Source organism: Corvus hawaiiensis, chromosome 2 (assembly GCF_020740725.1).
Source record: "Corvus hawaiiensis isolate bCorHaw1 chromosome 2, bCorHaw1.pri.cur, whole genome shotgun sequence".
In the NCBI taxonomy this organism is placed as follows: domain Eukaryota; kingdom Metazoa; phylum Chordata; class Aves; order Passeriformes; family Corvidae; genus Corvus; species Corvus hawaiiensis.
Window position 1 is genome coordinate 4514850 of NC_063214.1, and position 22987 is coordinate 4537836.

The window sequence follows — 22987 nt, forward strand, 5'->3', positions numbered from 1 at the left end:
TCCTTGCTGTTTTAAGAATTCAAATGGATAAGCAAGTTTTTAAAGTCCCAGTGTTGAACTTTGAACAGATGCAGTTGTCTTTTTAAATGTTAAATAGTCATTGACGTTAAATAGGTTTATTTTTAAAAATGCAAAACTGATACACTTTAACTAAAAGTCTCTTCCTGTTGTTTAACTTTTACTCCTGATTATGAAGATGCCATGATTTCATTAGTTTTCTAGTTACTCTTGTCTGCTGAGGTTGCCATGACCTGATGTTTTTCATGTCAAACCAAGCAGAGAAATGAGGATGTGGAAGGAGTATTAAAAAGCCAAAATATTCAGGTTAATTGGGTATTTGTAGAGATACTGAGTTCACCTTTAACTTAATTTCCCCCAAACCCCCAAGTAATTCTTTGTTTATTTTGGGGTTTTTTTTGCTTTTCTGATTAGTTAAAAGGGGCTTTTTAGTAAAGACTAACCAGTTTTTCACAATGGTGGGCCTCTCGTACATCATCTACACCACCAGTCTAATTACTGGCTTAAATAGGAAAAACCCACTTTAACCATGTATTTTTAAAATCCAGTTGTCTCAGGAACACTAGCAACAGTGGACTTTTAGGGGTTCTTATTGTGTATTTCACTGTCTGATAGTACTTTTGCCTGGATTTTTTTAGTTTCTAGTTTTCTCCGACAAGTGTGGTTCCTAATCTTTGTCTCACTATGTCCAGTAGTTTTTCATTAGGTTTCCATTTGTATTGCCTCCTGTTGGTTGCAAAAGCCTAAAAGATTTTCCTCACAGTACTTGAAAAAACAAAAGCTTATTTCACATGTGGATTTAAGGCACACTCACTGAAAAAAGGTGGAAGATTACACCAAGGATGCTTTAACCTCCCAGAGAAAGAAGATCTGCTGAAAAACCTGCATTAGTGACTGACTGACTGTGGGGATGAACCAGCCTGCCACCAAACAGAGCTATTTCACTGTGGATTTTGCTTAGCACACAGAATTTATGTTCTCTATCAGTGTTCAAATTGAATGAGATGCTCATAATTGCTGAATGAAATGCAGCTGTTTTAGTAGTGTTGAAAGGTCAAAGCTAAGGCTAGGAACAATATTAATTTTCCTGTACTATAGGTGACAATGCCTAAATGTGCTATTCTGTGCACCCAACACTTCAACCTGAAGCTGTTAAATGATTTCTAAATGCCAGCACACAGAAATTCAGGAGTAGTGCCATGGCCGCTTCTCAGATGAGTTAAATCGGTATGTTGGGGTTAAATGACTTGTTGAAAGTCCCTGGGGTGAATTAGTGATGATCCTAAATTTCTGGTGGCAGGCCATCTTCTCTCACAACTACAGGAGAGATGAGGTGGCAGAAGTGTATCTGTGCAGGAGGCAGAATGTTCTCCAGCAGCAGCTCCCAGTGCAGCAGGACAGGCGGCCTGAGAGGTCCCTGCGCGGCTGTCTGGGGTTTCTGCTTCGTAATGAGCATTCGTTCATGGGGAGGGAAATCCGAAATGTCTGGCAGTCGTAGCTGGAAGCTAATGCTTTGTTCACGGAGATCTGTGTTTTAATGCTGTTAATGTTTTAATTTCTCTCGTTAGGGCAATAAAAGAGGTTGTATTTTTGGCAGAGGATGTAGCCCTTGCTGACTGAGAACCTCTGGCAATTCAAACTTCAGCCACCCAGCTGCTGAGAAAAGGTGATTACAAGGGTGGCTGTTCCCTGCTGGTGCAGGAGGTGAGGAAAACTGAAGCAAAGCAATCCCTCCTCAGGGTGCTGTTGTGCCACCTCGGAGGATTGTTCACACTGGTGGCGAGCCCTGAGCCTGCCTGCCAAGGTGCAATTAGGCTGAGGGCATATGTCTGTGCTGCAGCCAGGAGTGGATTACAGCCTGGAAAGCACACCTCGGCTGCCATGAATAGATTAGCTGAGATGAGAATCCTGCCTGAGACGTGGCACCGTGGGCTTGTCTCCCGAGCCCCAGCTGCCAGGCTGCTTTGTGCAGCAAAGTGGGAGCACAGTGCCCAGACACAGCGTCACTTATCACTGCAGTCTCCCTAGTCACCTGATCGAAAGCATGATCTTGTTTCACACTCTGCCAGGCTTCCCCTCTGCACCAGCCTCGTTGCATGTGAGGGCACAGGCCCATAGGATAATTCAGATTGAAGGGACTCCAGAATGTCATCCAGTCCAGCCTCAGTTCAGCTGTAAGGTCAGGCCAGGTTACCCAGGGCTTGCCCAGTGAAACTTGGAGGAATGAGTTGCCAAAGGACTAAAAGCTAATTAAAGCTTCATGAAGCATGTCACAAGCAGGAAAGCTCACAGAGAGTGGGAAAGGGGAGGCAAGGGAAAGACTGATGACAGTTCATTACAAGAGGAGCAGAAAGAGCGCTATAGCAGGGAACTTTTTTTCCTTGCATCAGCAAGGATCTCAGAGGGGATCTAGCAGGTGGGTTTCCATCCAGAAACTACTCTTTGCTTGGTAAGCCTGAGAAACTGTTCAGACTGCTGTGACACTGCAAGAGGACTTCTTAAATTTGTTTTTCTTTGACGGATGACATGAAGTGTAGATAAAACAAGAGTCACTGGTATTCCTTCAGTGTTGTGAGTATCAAACTGCTCAAGCTTAATTGTGACAGAATAAATGCTCTGTCAATGTCAGCTAAAGGCTAAAGACTGTTGAAAACTGGTGGGACGTACCAGGGAAAGGATTACTTTATATATACCCTATGCCCTTGCCTTTTTTTTTTTCCTGAGTGTTTGCTGGGGGCTTCTGTCAGAGACAGACTGGGAGAGAGGCATGGGCAACGATAAGTGAAAGTTTCTGTGATACTGATTCGTGGAAGTGCCACTGTACTGCGTGTTCATCAGGCACTTGTGCCTGAAGGCTCCTGCTGTGCTAGAGGCTTACTGGCTTTAGTAAAATCATGTGCTTTCGTCTCACTAATTTGAATATGGCATCATCTTAAAAGACAAACTTCAAAATCTGCAGCAGGAGCAGTGCTGTTTGTGTAATGCCTAAACAGTGCTTCAGACTTTAAATTGAGATTTTGTGTGCAAATGATAAAATACCTATAGCTCAAGCTGTCTGTTATGGCGAAGTGGAGCAGGAGGGAGAATATATGAAGAGTAGGATTGATTATATTGAAGAGAAGAAAAAATGATTTGTACAGTTTCTGTGTTAGGACTTAATATCCACATACATCTTCAAATAAGCACAGCGTAAATGTTCTCTGTGGCTTTTTTTCATGCAAGATGCTATTTATGGTTAAAGGTATGGAAGGACCCTTTCATATTAAAACTTCCTGTTCTTTTGATTTACCAAAAGTTAAGTAAAGAAAGGAAGATTAAAGAGGAAGGAAAGTCTAAATAGATTTCTGTTTCTGGAAGCAGAGACTACAAAACAGCTTTTCAAGCAGGGCATAAATTATGCTCACAAATAAGCAGCACAGTCTTAACAAGCGTTATGTCTCAGAGCTGCTTGGAGAAGACTTTCACATGTAGAGATTTAACTATATTTGAAGTCTCAGTTCCTAACAGGAAAAAAAAAACCAAAACCCTCCAGTAGTTCCTGAATACAAATGGTTTTAAAAAATGGGCAAAACCCCACCAAACAAAGCAACAAACAAAAACAGCTGTAAGACTAAACTGTTGTTAAGTTTTTAATGTAACAATTTCTTTTATAGTTAATGCATTTAGATGTTAACTTCATAGATACTGTAATAGTTAATATAAATGTTTATAGCTTAAAAGGGTTATATGTGCAAAGAATAAGATTTGTGCATTTCCTACATTGAAATACTCTTTTAGATTAGACAAATCTGAGTGAATGGTACGAATCACAAAACAAGGGAGAAATGCCCTCCTTCACTTTAAGTTGAATTAAAATCTGGTATTGAACAATTCTAAGGTGTTAGTGAAAGTGAAGGGAGAAACTATGACAATAGAACTTTGAAGCTGACATGGTGAATCATTCACTTACCAAATTTTGGAAATTGTTTCGATTTCTTGTTTCTGTTTTGTATTTCCTTATGCAAAGTACTCAGTTCCTGTGAGATAAAGTTAATTATTCAAGAGATTCATTCCAGGCTCGTGTGTTACTTGTCTAGTACTGAAGCCAGCAGCAGCCAGAGCTGTGGCACGTCTGCAAGCTGCACTGTTGGCATCTTCATTTCCAGGGCTGGGTTTGGTGGAGTTGACATGTAAAGTGGTAAATCTCTGATACCCAGGGGTGACTACACCCCTTTGTGATGCATCAGCTGTTGATCAGTGCAGTGTGTGGGGGAGCAGGTGGGGTTTGTCACAGGTGGGATGAAAAAAGGCCAGAGTTTGACTTGGCCCACTTCTAGAAGTTTACTTAGAAGTTCAGTGTGGTTGTACAAGTATCTTGCCTGTACGAAGAAAATGGAGGTTGTGTGGCTTTCTCAAGGACAAATTAGTGCTGTTCAATTTCTATCCTCACATAAACAATTCCACTTTCAGCACATGCATCTTTTAATATTAAGCAATTGCATCTACTCTGTATTTAAAAGGTGAAAAAGCATTGCTTGAAGTTTAAAGACCACTTCTCCAGTATCACTAAATATATCTTGAAAGTTCTTCAGAAATTGCTGTTCCCCAAGGATGAAGCTGAGTTCATTAAAACCCTTTTTTCATCATTAACATGATCCTAGATGGCCTATTAACAGATAAGCCTGCTGGTTTATTTAAGATTACTTCAAGTGGCAATAGGATTAGTCACCTAGTGGAAATAGTAGCTTTCTCTGTAGATTGGATGAGTAGGTGTTGCCCAATTTGAAACAATTACTCTCATCCAAGTGTACTGTTGACGCAACTAAAATTTGCATAGGACTTTTTGTTCATGTTCTTTCCCACTCCTGTTGAGCAGGATAGATTTCATCTAAGAAAAGCTGGGGTAACTTCAATCTGTTTTAATAAACTGAGTTGAATCAGGAATTGAAATTACAAGGGTTGTACTGTAAAGATAAAATAGGCAGCAATATCCTATGGCACCCACTACGAAGGGTGGGGATGGGGGGGAGGTGCTTCCCCGAAAACTTTAGTCCAGGGAAAAACATATTTGCAGATTGTGAAGCTGAAAATGTGGTTACATGTGGTGTTTGTGAAGCCTTCCGGTGAAGTTGCACCATCCTTTTGGGCAGATGGTCTTGACAGAAGTAAGATGAGCTTGTACAGCAGACCTTGGATCTGTGAGAGGAGCTGACACGGAGGAAATTCAAGGACACAAATTGGTGAGGAATGGGGCTTGCCTTGCTTCTGGGTGTAGATGCTCAGCTGAGTTGAGGGAAGAGATGAACATGTGGTTTGAATGAGGTGAAACCCTGCCTTGGTGCTCATTCATTTCAGTTCGCTGATAGTCAGGTCAGAAGGTCAGAGGTGCAGGGTGGTGCTCTGTAGGACTTTGGCTGTGTGGAAAACCAGGCAATTTGAGTGCTGGAGGCTGTGGGGCACAACAAATCCATTTGGAAACAGAGCTGTGCAGTTGAAGGAGAGCTGGCCAAAGGCTGCAACATCGGTTTGCTAAGGGTGGCAGGCAGGATTCACCTCTGGCATGCGAGCCGAGTTTGTTTTATCCCTATTCTGTTCTTGATTCTGCTCGGTTTTCAGACGTGCAGAAGGCTGTGGTGTGTTTCTGTTTGGCTGTGGTGTTCTTGCCTAGATTGCAAGCTGAAAACTGTTCTCACTAGCACATGGATGTTTGTTTGTGAAGCTGTGCTTTCCAAGGGGATTAGTCTGAAGTGTGAAATAACTGTTCCTTGCTTCTGCCCCATGTTTTTTATGCCAGTTGAAGCAATTGTTGCCATCTGTCCTGTCTTTTTTTTTCCACTGCAGCTACTTTGGGAATTTTCTAGCCTGTATTAGTCCTTTTTATTTTTGTAGAATTGGGACCTCTTTAGTACAAAAAGAGAAGACAGCAAGCAGTGGGCTTTAACCTTTCTAAATGACAGCTCTCCTGAGAGGAATACAATGCATAGGCGCAAATTAAAATCAAGGAATTTGGGAATGTGTGAAAATGACAGGAAACAGCATCTTTATGTGCTTTTTGTATTTATCTTAGGCTTGTCAAAATGAAGAGAAGAACCATTCAACAGAAGAACTTAGCAAGTCTGAAATCCAGGAGGAACTGAAAAAGGCTAATAGCCTCCCTAGTTTGACTCCTGGAATCAAAACAGCAGATAAAGACAAGCAACCCCGAGAAGGCTTTTTTCATTTCCTTGGAAGCTTATTTAATATTGCAACAAAATCATCTTTGGTAGAATCTAAACCCTCTACCTTCCAAGATGAGCCCAACAGATGTGAAAAGGATTTACAGAGCACAAATACCCTTCCAAAGGACGTGCAGCCAAAGAATCCGAAAGTTGAAGAGCCTGTGGCTAGAAGAAAAGAGGATTCTGTAAATAAAGATGATGCCATCTTAACTAATACTGGGAAAGATATCACACAGGATCTTCTAAGAGGCTGGAAACAATCCTCAGATACAGAGAAGTAAGTTTTATAGTTTATTATTAAATATGTTAATGTTTGTGTGTGTGTGTGCATAGAACTATGCTGACCAAGTTCTGCTGAGTGTATGACAAATGTCTGTCATTTCCAAGGGTGGTTGGAGTGTCCCTGGCTTGACTTGTGCAAAACTCCAGTAGCAACTACTCTACATAAATGAGGAGGGGAGAAGTCAACTGCAACAAAATATAACTTTAAAGAAAGTTCTTTAAAAGTGTCCTGACTAGATGTGTCATTTATAAATATGTTAAGGAAAAAAAAGAAGTGTAAAGAGCTTATTTCCATCCATATTATGGCCTATATAAAGGCTTAAATGTTTGTCTTTTTTATATCTCAGCGGTTCAATAATTTTACTTATGCAAGTAAGGTTTTCTCTTTTTTAAATTATTTTTCTTGGATAACTGACTGGGTGATTTTTGCTTGTGTGATTCTCCCCCCCCCCCCCGGTTCTTTGGGGTTTTCCTGTGATGTAAAGAAGGTTATGTAAAGCACTCAATTTCAGTTAGTCCAAATATGGAGCATTTTTTGCAGTCCTGTAATATTTTTAGAAGAATATTAAAAGAAAAAATGATGGCAAGAGCACCATTGTGTGTTTGAGAGTAGAAAAGTTAAAGCACTGGCTGTGGTCAACACTATATATTACCAAACCTTTTCTGATTGTCATAAACATAGGTATTAGTTTTCCAAAAGAATTTGTAGCTGTTATGTTGAAAATTGGGCTACACATGGGTCAGCACAGAGTAGGTTTGGATTAGGTGTGAATTAGCCTGTGGTTCCTGTCCAGTTTTCAGTAGGTGTGTAGAACATGGACTTGTTTGTGGGCAGTGGGTCTGCAAGTGTTGATAACTCAGGCTTTCAGTATGGCCCAGAGTATTTATTTCAAATTTAAGCAGAAAGTAATGATTGGGGTTAACCAATTGGTCTCTATCACAGTGCTCCTGCTTGAATTGCAGAATGGGAGGATGGACTCAGAGGAGACACCTTTTTCCTTTTAATTTTTTTTAACTAATTTGAGTTGTGTTCAGCCTGTTTATTGGTGGCATGTGAAGTGTTTCATCTCCATGTAGGAGGTCAGAGACACCCAGAATAGCTGTTTATTGAATTCCACTTCCAGACTGGGGCTCTCTCCAGCACTCTGCCCTTACCTATTATTTGGCAGAATAATGATTTGAAGCTTTATGTTGTAAATGCAGTGGCTGGTCAAGATATGAACAGGTGATGTGATACCTATTTAGATGGAGTTAAAACTGTATTTCCACCTCCAAAATACAGTAATTAATAGTAATAATGGTTGAGTTCTTGTGAACACTCTGGTTTGGTCTGTGACGTGGTCGACTGGTTTTTATCTCAGACTCTTATTGTGGTATCACGCATCTGACTATGCTTTTTCCAAACTGCAGCTCAGCATCACCACTGCTTTGATCAATGCAGGAGAAAAGTTCCCCTCCCCTTAGTTGTGCTCTGGAGAGGCCCTGGAGCGTGGTGTTATTCGGTCTAGTTCCTGAGCAAACTGTATTCCCTAAAACCTGTTGGACAGGCTGGGTTGCTGCATCAGTCTCTTGCTGCTCTTCGCTGTTTCTGTAGTATATCCTTCTGTATGCACAATTTACAGGGTAAGATGGATCTCATTCCCCTTTTTCTTCTTGTGAATTCTTCATTAAAATGTAGATTAATAAAGCATTAATAAAAGTTAGTGGAGTATGGAAAGTTGGGTGCTAACTCACTGAGGTGACCTCTTTGCTCTGTGCAAAAATTTTTGAGTTATTTTTGTTTTCCTGAAGTCAAAGTTACTGTTGGCTTTTTCAGTGGACCATCCTTTGACATTGTCCTGTTCTGTTAGATAATCTTTGCAAATCAGTTTAGATTCTTTTTCGGTATAGTTCATGTCTCATGGCCAGGCAAGCACATAAGAATGTGTGTTGCTAGTTTGGAGGTAAGGGTAAGCTGGTCTATATACAGAATTAAGTTTTTCCATAGAAAAGAACTTTTTTAAATGGAAGAAGAATCAGGGGTTTTTTTCATTGTAGCTGTTGTAAATTAGGGCAAACATTAAACCAATTTTAATGTCCTTTTAAGCTGATTCTCTAAAGTACAGTGTATTTTCTGCTCTTTTTGGCTTGGGATACTAACAAGTTAGACAATCTCTGTGTAACTTTAATTATGTTTTTCTCTGCCTGACCACACAATGTGAACTGCTCTTCTGAAGCAATTAGTAAAGAAAAATTGGAATGACTGTGGGGAAGCAGAGGCTTGCATTGTTTACCTTTCTAAAAAGTTTGAATCAAGGATAACTTTTTTTTTCTTTTATGGAAGTGGTTATGCTGGATTTGTTCTCTTTTAGTTTATAAAAGTTTAAAGGATGGAGAGTAGTTTATTCTTTCCAGTACTAGCTGGGTTTTTTACTAAATATTAACTAGCTGGGATTCAATTAGCGTAGCTAAACTGTAAGAACGCTCTTGGTTGCTGTCGGTTGGTTAAAGAGTCTTGTTGGAAGTGGGGGCTACAAGCACACAAGGAATGATGGGGAGAAGGGGTAAAGACGTAGCACAAAACATCAGGAAGGTGTGGAAACCATGAAGAGCAAAGATGATGTGAACCTAAAAGTGATTGAATCCTAGAAGTCGTGTGAGATGTGCTGGTGAGCCGTATAAAGTCAAAGGAGTTGATTCCATTGATTGTTGCATTAAACTGCACTTCTAGCATTTCACGTAGAGGCAGGATGTAGCAGAGGGCTTTACAAGGCCTTGTGACCACTGCATTATTAATCTCACAGCAGTTTCCTTTGTCGTGAGGAAGATGTAAATGAATTTGTTAATTCTAAACTACAGTGAAATACTGTGTTAGGAGCAGTCTGTGGTTAGTGAGGAGGTTGCAGTGATAAGTGGAAGAGGGATGGTTGTTAGATTGCATAATCCCCATTAGAGTTGTTTAAAAAAGAAAGCCTAAACTAAACAACCTTTCAGATTTTTTAAAACCTACCAAATGGTCTCAGATGCCTTTACTGAGAAAACCTCATTCTCCTCATATCCTTAAAGCAATATTTTGCGAAATACAAGGATATCAGAGTGCTCTGACCTGTAAACTGAGGTTAATTTTGCCCTCTGTGGGAGGTCTGGCACTTGGTAAAGACTCAAGTTTCCAGGCCTTGAGCCAAGGAAAGTGGAACTCATGAGATCAATCTGTGGAGTACATGTTTGTGAGAGACAAAACGTGTAGGTCACGTTATTCCTCCATCACCCTGGCTGGTTGGCTCAGAGGTAATTTTTACCTCAAAGGCTTTTGGTCCTTTAATCCCAATGGTGGCAAGTGGTAAAGGAGGAGCACAGAAGACAAAACCATGATAAATTTGGCAAAGTCTCTGGAAGACAATTACTGTGGACAGTAATTGCAGCACAGAAGATGGGTGAGGAGAGTTGGGCTAAGTCTCCAGTTATTGCATCCCTCAGTTTTCGGTTTCTCTGGGATGGTTGAAGGTTTCTTTGCCTTGAAGAAGCAAAGTAAAGTGGACCAAGCAACTGCAAAGTAGGGTGTTTGCTACTTAGTGTAGAAAAACCTCTTAGGTAAGATGGAAACCTTTGGGTGGAATAGTCCCCTGTGGCAGACTGGTAGGCATGAAAGTGAAAACTTCCTGTTTACTCTTGGCCTTTGCACTCCTTAATGATGTTAAAAGCCAGCCTTTAACTGATGAAATAAGCCCTAAAAATAAAACCATGGAGCAGTGGGGGTGCACTTCACCTCATTTCTCATTGCTGAAAGTCTGCATGAGGGAGATGATGATTTCGTGTAGTAGGTGACGAATACAAAACACAGATTTGCCCCATTATCTTTCTCTTCTATAATGTGAAATTCATTCACTCACACATATATTGTCTGTCACTAAAAAGCAACGATTTGGCTTCAAAATTGAGAATGGGCTTCCTGCAGTGCATACCTGCAATCTTCTCAAGATCACCAGTGGTGGTAATGGGTAGAACCTTGTGCAGGTGACTGAGGACAAAACTTTGACAGGTGTTTTCCTTTCCCCCTGCCCCAAAGACTGATGACCCAGATCCGTTCTATTGACTGCTTGCCATTCATCTATCTTCCAGTAGATTTTTCTTTTTTTTGTAACATCCAGTAACAATAAGTGGATGTTGCAAATAGTGTTGTGCAGAACAATAGTGCCTGTGAAACTGCACAGCTTGTTCTGGAGTTCGGCAGGGAGGAGCCTTAGTGCTTTGCTGAACATGGCTGAAGAGGCAAAAATCAAAATTGTACTTACTCTGAATGTTTTGATGAAATAATCCTGGTTAAGACACTAATACCCCAGTTCAACAAAGTATTTTAAGATCCTGTCTTCTTCCTTCTGTTATGAACCTGGTAGATTTGGATGTGAGAAAGAACTCTGAATCGCACAACTGCAAGGACTTTCTAAGTGTAGGTAGAAAAGGGGGAGGGGGTGATTTCAAAAGCAGATGCTCAAAATATGTTTACATTTCACACCCTGCTAAGAGCCAGGTACTAGGAATAATTTAGTGAGATCATTGCAAGCAATTTAATTCAGAAGGGAGGTAGCCCTAAGAAGAAAAAAATAAATAATAATTAAAAAAAACCATTCCCTCACAGAACCCAATAATGTGTAACACAGTAGAACTGTAAATGGACTGAAATTTCTAAGTCTAATAAACCTGTTGCTATACATTTAATTGATGTATATTAGTATTAGCAATTAGTATTTGCCACCTTGGTACTGTCAGCAAATCCTGTCCTTTTATTTTGCTCTGATAGAAATACATCTGATAAAACCCTTCAGGTTTACATAATTCTGGTTAATAGGTTTGTTTCGGAGCTTGTAATTCTCCTGAGTGTTGCTTGTCCGAGGCAGGCTTGGGGTGATAACAAAACACAGCCCTTAATTTGTCTGATGGATTGTTGTGTGTTGTGGTTTTGATTCAGTCAGTAGCAGCAACATTCATCTTTCCCTATAGATAGATGCCTTTGGCAGAAAATCAAGAGTAAACGAGCGAAAATCAATCACTGAATTCCAAGCAGTAGTCTCATCAGGTAATTCCTGATAAATAGTGAAGGGGAGTGGGGAAGCTGCTGCTCCTGCATTTGTTGATGTTGATTTGTTGGTATTTCTGGCCATGGACATGCAGTGTTGCTCAGTTGCTGGTGCTCAGGTGGGCAGGGAGTCACTGCTGAGAGTGACCTGCTGCCACTTGAGAGGGGTATAAACTACGTGGGCAGCTCCACCCTTCTGGGTCAGCCAAAGACCATCCAAAATTAGAAGGCTGTCCCAGGGAAGGAGCAGAATCATCCTGCCCCAATTCCCTGGGTGAGCTGTGGAGGGTGGTCACTCTCAGGGCTGTGCTGTAGGAGAAATGCAGACCCCAAAGCATTTCTCTACCTGCCAGAGAGGGGTACCTACCCAGAGATGGGATGTGGTCCAAAGGCGAAAGAAAAGAATTTTGTGTTTCTGAAGAACGAAACTTTGTATTTTAAGAGTAATTCTTAACAGATGTGTGGTGCAAAATTGAGCTAAAAAAATTAAGTCAAAAATTAATTCACTGGATTGTTTTCTCCACTGAACTTTTTTTTTTAGTAGGGTTGTTCAGCTGTGAAATGTATTCAGCTGAGCCAAACCCTTTTCTTTCCCTGCCACACCTGAAGCTACTTTCTTGCTTGAAGAGAGTAGAGGGATGCCCTGGCTTTGATTCTTCATTACATCTCAGAAGAGGCTAGGAGTGGCTTTCTTCAGCCTTAAGATGAAAAGCTGAGGGGAGACCTTACTGCTGTCCCCAGCTCTTGCACACCTGTGAGAAGCAGCACAGGCTCTGCTTGTCCCTACTCCCTGGGAGGGGCAAGTCCTGGGCACCTGAATCCCTGAATGTTACAGAGGAAAACGGAGGGGCAGCAGGTGAGGACACTTCCCACAGGTATGGAGTAGGAAGGCTGGCTGGTGCCAGGTACTGGGGAAATATGGCAAGGAAGAGCTGGGAGTGATCCCAGGCCCTTTCTGCTGGTCTTGGTCTCGCAGCCTCTGGTGTTTTGGGTGAGCCTTGATGTGTGCTCTCTTCCTTCAGACTCAAAGAATAGGTTTTCCCAGATGTGGGAGATAATCAAGAATTACTACCCTAAAGGGCAAGGGGAAGGGAAAACATTCTTTCCAAGGTCACAGAGACTGTGTTTGCTTTTATTAAAATTGCCATTGACTCTTAATTGCCCTTATGGAACATTAGCTTTGAAATTTCCTGGAGAATCAAGTGTGTGTAAATCACTTTGTTCAACCAAACTTTTGACCTTTTCAAACATACATTGTGACGTCCCAGGACACTAAGTATTTCAGACTGCAGATTTAAATCACGGAGCTATCCCCTCTGGCTAAAAAATTGTTTTCTTTCATCTAAGTTGTGTATGGCAACTATTCAGTTAGCCCTCAGTGTCTTTTTTCCAGCAAGTCTTTCATTTTTCCCATTTATGAATAGCACAGAAACCACCTGGCTGGCTAAGTTGGATTCCACCAGAAGGTTTTTCAAAGTGACTTTAAGACAGTTGTTTCCAGATGAAGTACCTTAAAATAATTTTTTTTAAAGTTGTCAGTTAAGTATACAGTGGAAAAAAATTAAAATAAACAACAGGGTAATTTTAAGATGGTCAGAGAGGGGTAGACAGGAGCTACAAGACTCACACTGATCTAGATCAGCGGTTTTCAGCCTGTAGCCTGCAGATCTCTCTGGTGGCTCTCTCTGCGGGGTCTTTGACAAGCAACTGGGGAAATCAGGCAAGGATATGCTTGTGAAAGCAGGAGACCGCTGGGCTGGGGACATAATATCTGGAAGAGTGAGACACGAGGGGGAAAATTGGCATGCCATGTTTTGGGAGAGGCAGGTGTTGCGTGCTGCAGAAGCAGGCTGGGCAGCAGTGCCCTGCTGTGCAAATGAACTGTGCTCCTGGGGGCCTGAGAAGCTCTGTGGTCTTCTTCCACCTTTTGGAAAATGTATAGGGCTCTCTACTTTCTGCATTATTGTATGGTACAAATAGGCTTGGAGGGATGGCCATCTCGATGGCGTACGCTTGAAAAAATGCAAACAGTGTGTTCTTTATGGGTGCACTGGAACGAGGCGTTCAAGGTAGGAAGTTTCCTCCTGCTTCAGGCCTTCCAAATCAACAACACAGTTTTATAACCACTGCCACTTGGGCAAGTTACACAAGATGTCTGTCATGTAAGATGTCAGAACATGTTCCCCTCTGCTCCTTGAGTTAGTCCCCCTTTAACTTTTTATATCTTTTTCACAATAGAAGAAATATCTACAAGCACCTACTTTTGACAAATTTAACGTAACTCATGTTGACATCCTCTCTTGTTGCTGTCAAAATCTTTTGTGAAACTGATTTAAGGCTTTATAGGGAATTGAATAGCTTCCTGTGAGGACAGGAAAGAAGGAATCTCCTAGTATTTGAAATATGTGACAGAATGCACACTGGGTTCTTTGTATAATCAGGCTTTCATCTGCATCCTCACATGAGCTGAAAAAAGTTTTTTGCAAAGAGTTTTTAAGGCAAGTTCTGAACTGACATATTCTTTTGGTGATCAGAAATGAAACAAGTCTCTAGTGACACTTTCAGAAGATTTTTTTGTGGCACAGCCTGCTTCTAAATTTGTTTCATAAGACTTACAGCTGAGTTGCTGATGCTGCACAGGAACATGGGTTTTCATTTTTTAAATGTCTTGCTGTTGCATGGGAGCATTCAGAATGAATATGGTTCTATGTGCTCTAAAAGGAAATGCATTAGGACTAAAAGGTCTGCTGGCAAATTTTTTTATAATATGCTGAGCAGCAAATTCTTTACCAAAGGTCAGACAGAGATCCTGAAGCTGCCTTGTCTGTGGAGGAAAGGTTAGTTCTGGTTGAAAATAGAGTTCACTGATGAAAGTCTTGGTAGAGTGAAGCCTGCAGGAGAGCAGAGCTGCGTCTTGGGAGATACTGGCACAGGCTGAGGCTCTGCAGCTGAAGCAGGGGGTGGAGCCAGTGCTCCTCAGGATCAGGTTTGTGCACAATTCTCCAAAGGGCAAATGGCTTGGAGTCTTGCTCAGACTTCAGATTGATCAATTGGAGCGTAAAATTCTCTCAGAAGACAAACAGAGAGCAAAAAGAATTGGGAGAAGTTATAAAGGTTGCCACATAGGCACAAAAGTAGCTTCTGAATACATTTTCTTGCCTGACCTTTTGTAATAAATAATGGTTGGGGGGGATCTGTGGCTTCAATCAGTGTAAATATAGAACCCAATCATGCTGGGCTCTCCTTGTCATACCTTCTGTAAAATGTACCTATTCATCCCATATCTGGATGCTTTGGGTTTCAGAACTGCTGGGTTCACATGAAAAATTCAAAGGCAAAGTTGGGTATGGGAGGCAAATGGAAAGACATGGCCCAGGTTTGTTCTGGAGCATTGGTTCTCCCCCCTGCATATGACACAAAAATATCAACCATGAAATGAAAGACACTCAGTCAAAGCTAATTCTTGTCAAGCTGCTTATTCAAAGTCCCGCCTTAGTGTTTGGCATCTTGCAATACCCATTTATATGTTCACTTCAAACATGTATCATTACATTTGATCTGTTCAAGAAGCCATAAAACTCTTTTTCTTTTTGAGAAATGTTACCATTATGTGTTCTGCTTGTGCTTTTAAAAGAAATTTCATCTGGATTCAGGACACTTGTGGGACAACTTTTATTTTTGAGGTTGTCCAAAGTATAGAGGAGCTGCTGGAGTTTGTAAAAGCTTAATAGTGATTATTTAAAGCAGGAAAGGTTACTCAGTAAGGTTAATTCTGAATAAGAGCATGATCAGGTCTTACATTCTTAAGACTTATTTTTAGTATGACTATGGCTGATGCTGAGTAAATATACTGCTCTGCAGAACCCAACAGATCCTTCCCCTCACATTTTTAGTATCTCTGGAGTTTTAGAAAATATTTTCTAATGTAGAAGAGAATTTTCTGTGGAAAATAATGATAATTTTTTCCCCCCCTACCTCTTTTCCCACTGTGTTTTGGTTTTTTTTCACTCAGCAATATTTATGTTTCTTTGGAGGGTTGTGAATCCTCAGGTCAGCCATTTCAGCAAATGGAGTGTGTGATGTTTAGCAGCTACCACTGCTGGTATCTCTAGAAGCCAAACTGGTGCTATAGAAGACTAAATGTAGGCATCTAACTTGGCAAGCTGGGAGATGTGCTATTTATACAAGACTTTTCTGTTTCCTCTGTGACTTAATATACGTGGCCAACAAACCCTGTATTGAGATTCTGCTGTAGTCTCCATCAGAGATGACAGTGAATTTAATCCCAATACAAACTGAATTTTCAAGTTCTCACAAAGTCTAAATTCCCATATTAATGTATTTTGGCATTAGCCTGAAGGTACCTAGCAGTGTAAAACATGCATATAAATGACTGTTTATATCTCTCTTTTAATGTTTATGAATATCACTTGTACTCTGTGGGTATTCTTTACTTGTGATTTTAAATAGCATTAAGTTCCCTCTTCAAAATAAAATTAATATTGAAGTAAGAATCTTGACCTCTAAAATCTTGACAGAAGAGAGATTCTAGTTTTAGATTGGTGAATCCACTCCTTTTTCATATTCTTCTCTATCTTTTGAGAGAATACATACTCAGAATCCATGCAAATAAGATTTGAAGTTACAGTTACTCAATGGTACTCAAATGTTTCACTTCCCGTAGTAAATTTGTTTTTTATTTCTTACTTAAATTATTTGTTCTCAGCTCTAGAGCTGTAGCAACTTCTCAACAAATTGAACTGATGGGAGAAGGTTCAAAGAGCTTTTAGAAGCTACTAAGCTATTTTTATATATTGCAATGCTTTTATGTTAGAAACCAAAATCTTAGCCAACACCTTTTTGTTGTTGTTGTTGCTTTTGCCCAAGAGGGTCTTCTGGAATGAGTATGACAATCTTCCACAGCTGAATGGTTGATTCCAGCCTTTCACTGTGTTAGCAGATATGGGGCGGACTTTGAAGGGGTTTCTTCTCAGTTTACATGGAGGCTGAGGCAGAAGGGAGTTTAAGTCTAGTCTGAGCATCTACTTTGTCTTAAGGTGAAGAGTGGAAAAGCTGACAGTGACTGATTTTTCTAAGAATTCTTTAATAGGGGGAAAAGAGAGAAGCACTTGAAAGAAAGGTGAGTATTTGTGATGTCTCCTAGTTTTAGGAGAGAAGAAAAACTGCTCCTTCAGAAAATTGGAAGTGACAGGCTCTGAACTTAGTATTATCAGAAAGAGCAGTGAAGGATTAGGATCACAGTTCCTCTGTGGTGATTCTTTCTTTTCTTAGTTTTTGCATTTGCTGTTTTTTGCCGCTAAATTTGCAGAAATTGAAGACTAATGAACGGCTAGGTCTACCAATCCCTTGTCACGTTTCTAGTCTTCCCATTTTGGTATTCCCTCCAGCATTCCAACAGTCTTCATTCTTACCCATTCTCCATTCAGTCTCTTTCCTTACTACCCTGTGGTTCAAAAAAGCGTCCCGTTATATACTTTCTCTTTTGCCACATGTTCTGTTTCTCCTCATCCTGTTTCTTAACAGTATGAGATATTGGGTAAAAGTTTAAATTTCAATTCAATATTTTACTGAGCATTAGTACAGTAAATTTTCTCCAGTTTTAATGTACAGGCCTGCTTTAGTAGGATATAACATCTTCAAAACAGGATGATTATTTCTGTCACTGCAAATATTGCCTTGCAGTGACACTTGCCGATAGTAATTCCCTTGTCTGGTAGAAAATAAATGATGGAAGTTGGTTAAGGCAACATCTATTTTTTTGCTTGTAGTTTAAGTTGGGTTTTTTTGTAAAAGGTGGTATCCATATCATTTGTCACACAAACCTGTATTTACCAGAAGAAGGAGGAAAATAATGTTGAGTGCAATCTGCAGTTTGTGCTAACCTGTGGAGGGAAACAGTATTTTACATCATCTACAGCTAGTGCTAAGCTTTGTTATCATACCATCAATTTATTGTGTGTCCTTGCTGATATTGATGATCCTCGTTCCAGGCAGACACGTCGGAAGCCAGAAGCACCCGCAGTCACGTATGCAACATATCGGGGTTCTGCAAGGATCAGGCAGCTCCTGAAGAATCAATCAGAAACTGGAAAAGGAGAGAAAAGTCCTGAGAACAGAAATGCTTCAGCAGTCAAAGAAAATGGAGAAGTGCAAACAACTCTGTCTATGAAATCAGGATGCCTAATAGAAGAAAATGGAAGAGATGAGGGTAAAGATCACCAAGATGATGGCATATTGAATTCTTCTGCAGTTAGAGTGGGAAGCAAACAGTCTGGTAACGCTCAGCATTGCTTGGGCCGAAGTAAACATGAAAGAGCTGCAAAGGCCACAACTTTATCCACTGAGTCATGTCATGAGTTAGACTTAAGAAATACACCTGCTTTAGCTGCAACAACAGTTAAAAGGACGTATTCACTAGATTCATTATTGCCATTTAGTAGTAGAAACAGTGGGATCCTAACCAATTCCACTTCCCAGAGTACTCATTCCCTTAAAGTCAGTTCTGCAAACAATTTGGTTGGAAAAGAAGGTGGACTGCTGGGAGAAGCAGGAACTCCGTTTCAGACAGACAGAAATGCAACTTCTAACTTGAATAAAGAAAATCATTGTAGCAAAGCAGCTAATAAGGAGTCTGCAAAAGAAATACAGGATGATTGTTTAGATTCATCCAAATCAAAAAGCGAGACAGTTAGTGAAGAACTGCAGATGGGGAAAGGAGAATTTTGCTGTAATCATCAAGTGGATAATCACTCAGAGCAAACATTGGATGTCCAGAGGCTTTGTTTCAGTACCAGTACATTTCAGCAGCAAGGAGATGAGCACACCAAGAGTGCCAATAAAGATGGTGATCCAAGAAATGGTGACACAGAGAAAATTGCGACAGCTGTGGAAAGAGAGCAAAGTCCACAGAACTTTCCTGCTACTGTTCTGTTTCCTTTTAATGAACAAATACCTGCTTCACTCAGCATGCAGTCCAAAGGAGGAAAGTGCACAGCCACAGGCAATTCAACCACTTCAGTGTCATCTATTGGACATGATGAAGATACAGTCATGGGCAGGGGAGCTTCCAATGAAGAACTGAGTGAGTTAGGGAAAGCAACACATGTACAAAATGGCCACAAGCTAATCCATGTGGAGAATTCTAAGGATACTGCCATGCAGCAGACTGGTTTTCCTTGTCTAGAAATGGAGGGTGAGGAAATGGAGGATTTGCCTGAGGTTGCAGTGGAAAAGGGAAACCTTGCCAATGTGTCACTGTGTGCACATGGGTGTCAAAGTGTGAAAACTCATTTTGATGAGCTGACAGCACCTCTAACCCACGAGTCTACCTCTATGTCTGTGATGGTTTCCCATTCTGCCCTGAGATCTGAAGGAAAGCCTTTGACCAACCATTCTGCTTTCACCTGTCAAAAAGACGATGTAGACTTGATTTCCGAATCTCTGCCTGTTTCTGAAAATAGCTGTATTAATTTTTCTTCCAAGAAGGAAAACAGCAATAAACTTAGGCTATCACCCACAATAATTGATTCTTCATCTGACAAACAGGGAAAAACTAACTCTGAAAATGGCCAGATTGCTGCTTCTGAGCAGGACAGGTTTGATCTTGCAGCTGCAGAGTTGAGGAGAATAATCCCTATGGACAGGACAACCGAGGGGCCACCTTGCTCAGGAGACCTGAGAACTTTGTGCCCAGCAAGTTCTCTGGAACCTGAGATTACTCCTTCTATGCTTGATAGCTCTGCTGATGGTGTAGATGCAGGGGCTGTTTGCATCCCCAGGCCCACTTCTTCTCTGGTATCCAGAGAAGCCTCCAACCTTCCTGTTTCTGCCTTGGAGATGTCTGGCACTGCTCAGGGGAACAGTAATTCTTACAGTCACAGAGCTAGTGATGGGGCAGATGAGGCCTTCTCCATACAACAGGCTGACAGCAGTGTCCTGGCAGAGGCAATGCCACCACCCCTCTGTCCTTTGAAATCTTTGGAAACTGCATCTGAGTCAGCCAGTTCTGAGAGTGTGTGCAGGGATGCTGTGGGACTGGTGATTCTTGGTGCTTCTGCTGTCTTGGAAGCCCCTTCTGGCCAAGAAGCTGCTGCACCTGCCCAGGCAAACAGACTCTGTTCTGGGGAAGGATGGGGAGATATTGATGTGAAGGGACAAGAACGTTCTTCTTTCCCAGATGCTGCTGATTTGTTGAAGAAAGCTGAAGAAATAGTGGACTCAGTTTTACACTTGGCTACAGAAGAAATACTAGCAAAAGAAGGCTTTGGTGTCTGCCAGCTTTGTGGGAGCAAGGATAGTTTAATAAATATGGGTATTGCAAATTATCAGAAGGCTGAAAGTGTACAGCTGGCAGCAGGAGAAATCCAGTCAGCTGTGACATCATTAGAAGATTTTAATGAGACCGGTGGAGGAGGCTCATCTTCGTTTACAGGAAATGAAAGAGTGGATACAGATAATCAAGACGAAAAGATACTCTCTTTCATCTCTGACAAAATTGACCTACATAGGGCACTAGCACTAAAAGCAAAAGAAACAGTTGATGAGGTCATTAACTCAGCCATACAAAAGCTGGCATCCAATCAGCAGCAAGGCACTGAGAGGAAAAGGCCTTCTGGAAAGGTTCAGTCTAAACCTGAGGCTGAAATGCCAAAGACTTTAAATCTTGATATGAGATTTCCTGCGAATACACAGGAACCAACAGAGATGGATGCAACTCAGACTGTAAGTGTAAACTGTGAAAAGGCAGATTGCTCAGGTTCTCCTTTACTTCCAAGTTGTATGGAAAATGGCATAGATTGGCCCCAAAGTGATGAAAAGATACCAAATAATGCAATTACTTGTCAAACAAATGGATTTCTTCCCTCTGGCAGTTTAGCAAGGCCAGAATCAGATTTTCTGACCCCAGCAAAAGAGAGGCACAATGGAAAGGTGTGTGACCATCTGGCTGCAGCAGAAATGTGTGGCAAAGTATCAGCAATGAGTAGAAAATCTGATGGAACTTTACATTTTATTGGTAGAGATGCTACTGCAAATGAAGAAATGCTTTTGGCATTGCCATTAAAAGGTTCATGCAATAATACAAATATGCCAGAGTGCACACTGCTGCCAGCTGTAAATGTTAATTTTTCATCTTTTATGCCTGGTGAAAAATGTATTGGCCTGCAGAGTGAATCCAAAGATAAAAGCAGCCCTCAGATGTCTCTGGAAAGCAATGCAGAGGGCAGTCTGTACAAACACTGTGGGAAAGAGGCTGCAGAGGAAGTACCTGTACAAGTAAAAGCAACCTTACAAAATTCAAAGGCAGTGGAGAGTGAAGAGCAACTAGCAGAAGGGGCAAGGGAGAGAGTAGAGGTTAATACTGGATTAGATGCACAGTCTGTGGTACCTGAATTGTCTGTTCCCAGAGAGGGCAGTGAAGGGAAACACTGCTTCAACACAGTCTTTGCCCAAAATATTGAGAATCTGAAGCAGGCACCAGTGAAGGATCAAGACATGGAGAGAAATGATCAGCTTGAAGAAAATGGCCTGGACTGCAGCAATGATGTGAAGGAACCAACAGAACTTTTGGCCTCTTCTCCACTGATTGAACAGTGGGAAAACAATTCTTTTACTATCATTTATGAGGGTGCACTTCAAACTGAGAATAAATCTGTCTCAACTGATGAGATGCCAACTGGTTCTCTTTCTCCTTCTGATTTGCCTTCAGGTAGTACAGATCACCTAAGGTGTGACAGAGCAAGGAATAAGCAGGAGTCAGGCTGTCTTTATGGGCAGGACAGCAAGGTGAATGAAGCAGCAGAGAGCCGAGGCTCAGAGTCATTCCTGAGCGTGGAGGCCAAGCGCTACAGAGTTTATCCTTTCTCTCTGTCTCCCATCTATGAGGACGACAGCTCCCAGGAAGATCTGCTGTCCACGGATGTGTCTCCAGAAAGCCGTCCTGGGGCAGTCTCCAAAGACAGCTCTGACCACGCTTCTGTGCTTTCCCTCCTCCAGTCGGTGTCTGAGCGCTTGCAGTTCACTGCTCGCTTCAGCACAGAGGAGGAGGATGAGGAGGATGGAGTGGAGGAAGAAGAGGAAGAGGAGGAAGAACCATCTTATGAGGAAAATATTCTTGATGTTGAGAGAGAAGAGAACTGCCTTTCCAGTCAGTGCAGAGGGAAATTTAAAGCAACCCCTCAATCAAATGACCAAAGTAGATGCTCTTTTACTGAACAATCATTTCTTCTTTCAAAAGAACAGCCTGACTCACAGGAGCAACCAGAACAGTTTCCAGATGTGGCTTCTCGCAGTCAAACACCTTGTAAACCAGTTCCAGAGAAAGCTGATGCTGCTGTAACACAGCCTCCTACAAGTGTGTACTATCAGTATTTGAAATCTGCCAGGAAAGGCCCTTCTGAAAAGGGGACCAGGTTTGGAAGCATTCTCCAGGATATGCTGCAGCCAAAGATTCACTGGTTTCAAGACAACACCGTGCCAAAACTGGGAGAATTGTCAGCGGTAAGATGTCATATCACATGATATTTATAATCAAAGTGATTAGCCCAGATTCAAAGTTGCTGCCTCCCTGTTCTCCTTGCTACCTTTTAATTAAGATTTTATCATAAAAGTAATCAAAAGTTTTTATCGGAAGTTATTAAGCTTTTTAATGTCATAGTTTAAAAGAAAAGGTCTTCTGATTAAATAATTTTAAAAAGATAACTCTTGGTTCAGCACGCAGGTGAAAGGGATTTAACTGTGAAACAGAATATGTGAACAGAAGGTAAAACAGAGAAATATGCATAATAGAAAGTTTTTATAATAGCACAGGACAGACTTCTCCATGTTAAGGACATTTCAACCTGAAGATGATGGAATTGCCTTTTATATGAAGATTATTCTTTTATTTCTTTCACTTCTGAGATTATTTAATAGACCTGTCTTGTCCAAAAAAAAGATACAAATACTGGCTTACTGGGCTCTTTGATTGTTTCATCATAGTGTCTTCTACAAACTCTAGCTCAGTTAGCAACTAAATAACATAGCTTTTCCCATAGATTAATATTTCTTTTTTTAGTTTGCTTAAAGCAATGGCAGATGAGGTATGGAAACAGTTCTTCCTTTGTTTAGAGTTTGAAAGTGCCACACAGACCAAATGTGTAGCTGAAGAAGTCTTTCCACAATGTTAGGAATACTCCAGTCCATGTTAGAGGGATCTTTTTCTTTTTCCTCTGTTAAGAAATGCAGTTTATTGTTTGCTGGGAAAGGGGAATACATTTGTAAAGGCTATAGCTTCCATAGCAGCTCTTCCTTTCTAGCACATGCTGCTTTCTGCTGATTGACTTAAACCATTTTCACCCACTCTGAATGGCGGTGAAACAAATCTTGATTTTTGCTGCTAATGACACTTGTGTACGTGTACAGGAATAGTGGACCCAGA

General features: G+C 41.1%; 1 protein-coding gene across 1 annotated transcript in view; it reads left to right on the forward strand.

Moving 5' to 3' along the window:
* Positions 1-22987, forward strand: part of CRYBG3 (crystallin beta-gamma domain containing 3) — an 83347-nt gene that overhangs the window by 20448 nt on the left and 39912 nt on the right. The window contains exons 3-4 of the mRNA XM_048295623.1: positions 6065-6492; positions 17562-22068. Of these exons, the coding sequence (XP_048151580.1) occupies positions 6065-6492; positions 17562-22068 (4935 nt within the window). The remainder of the gene's footprint in view (positions 1-6064; positions 6493-17561; positions 22069-22987) is intronic.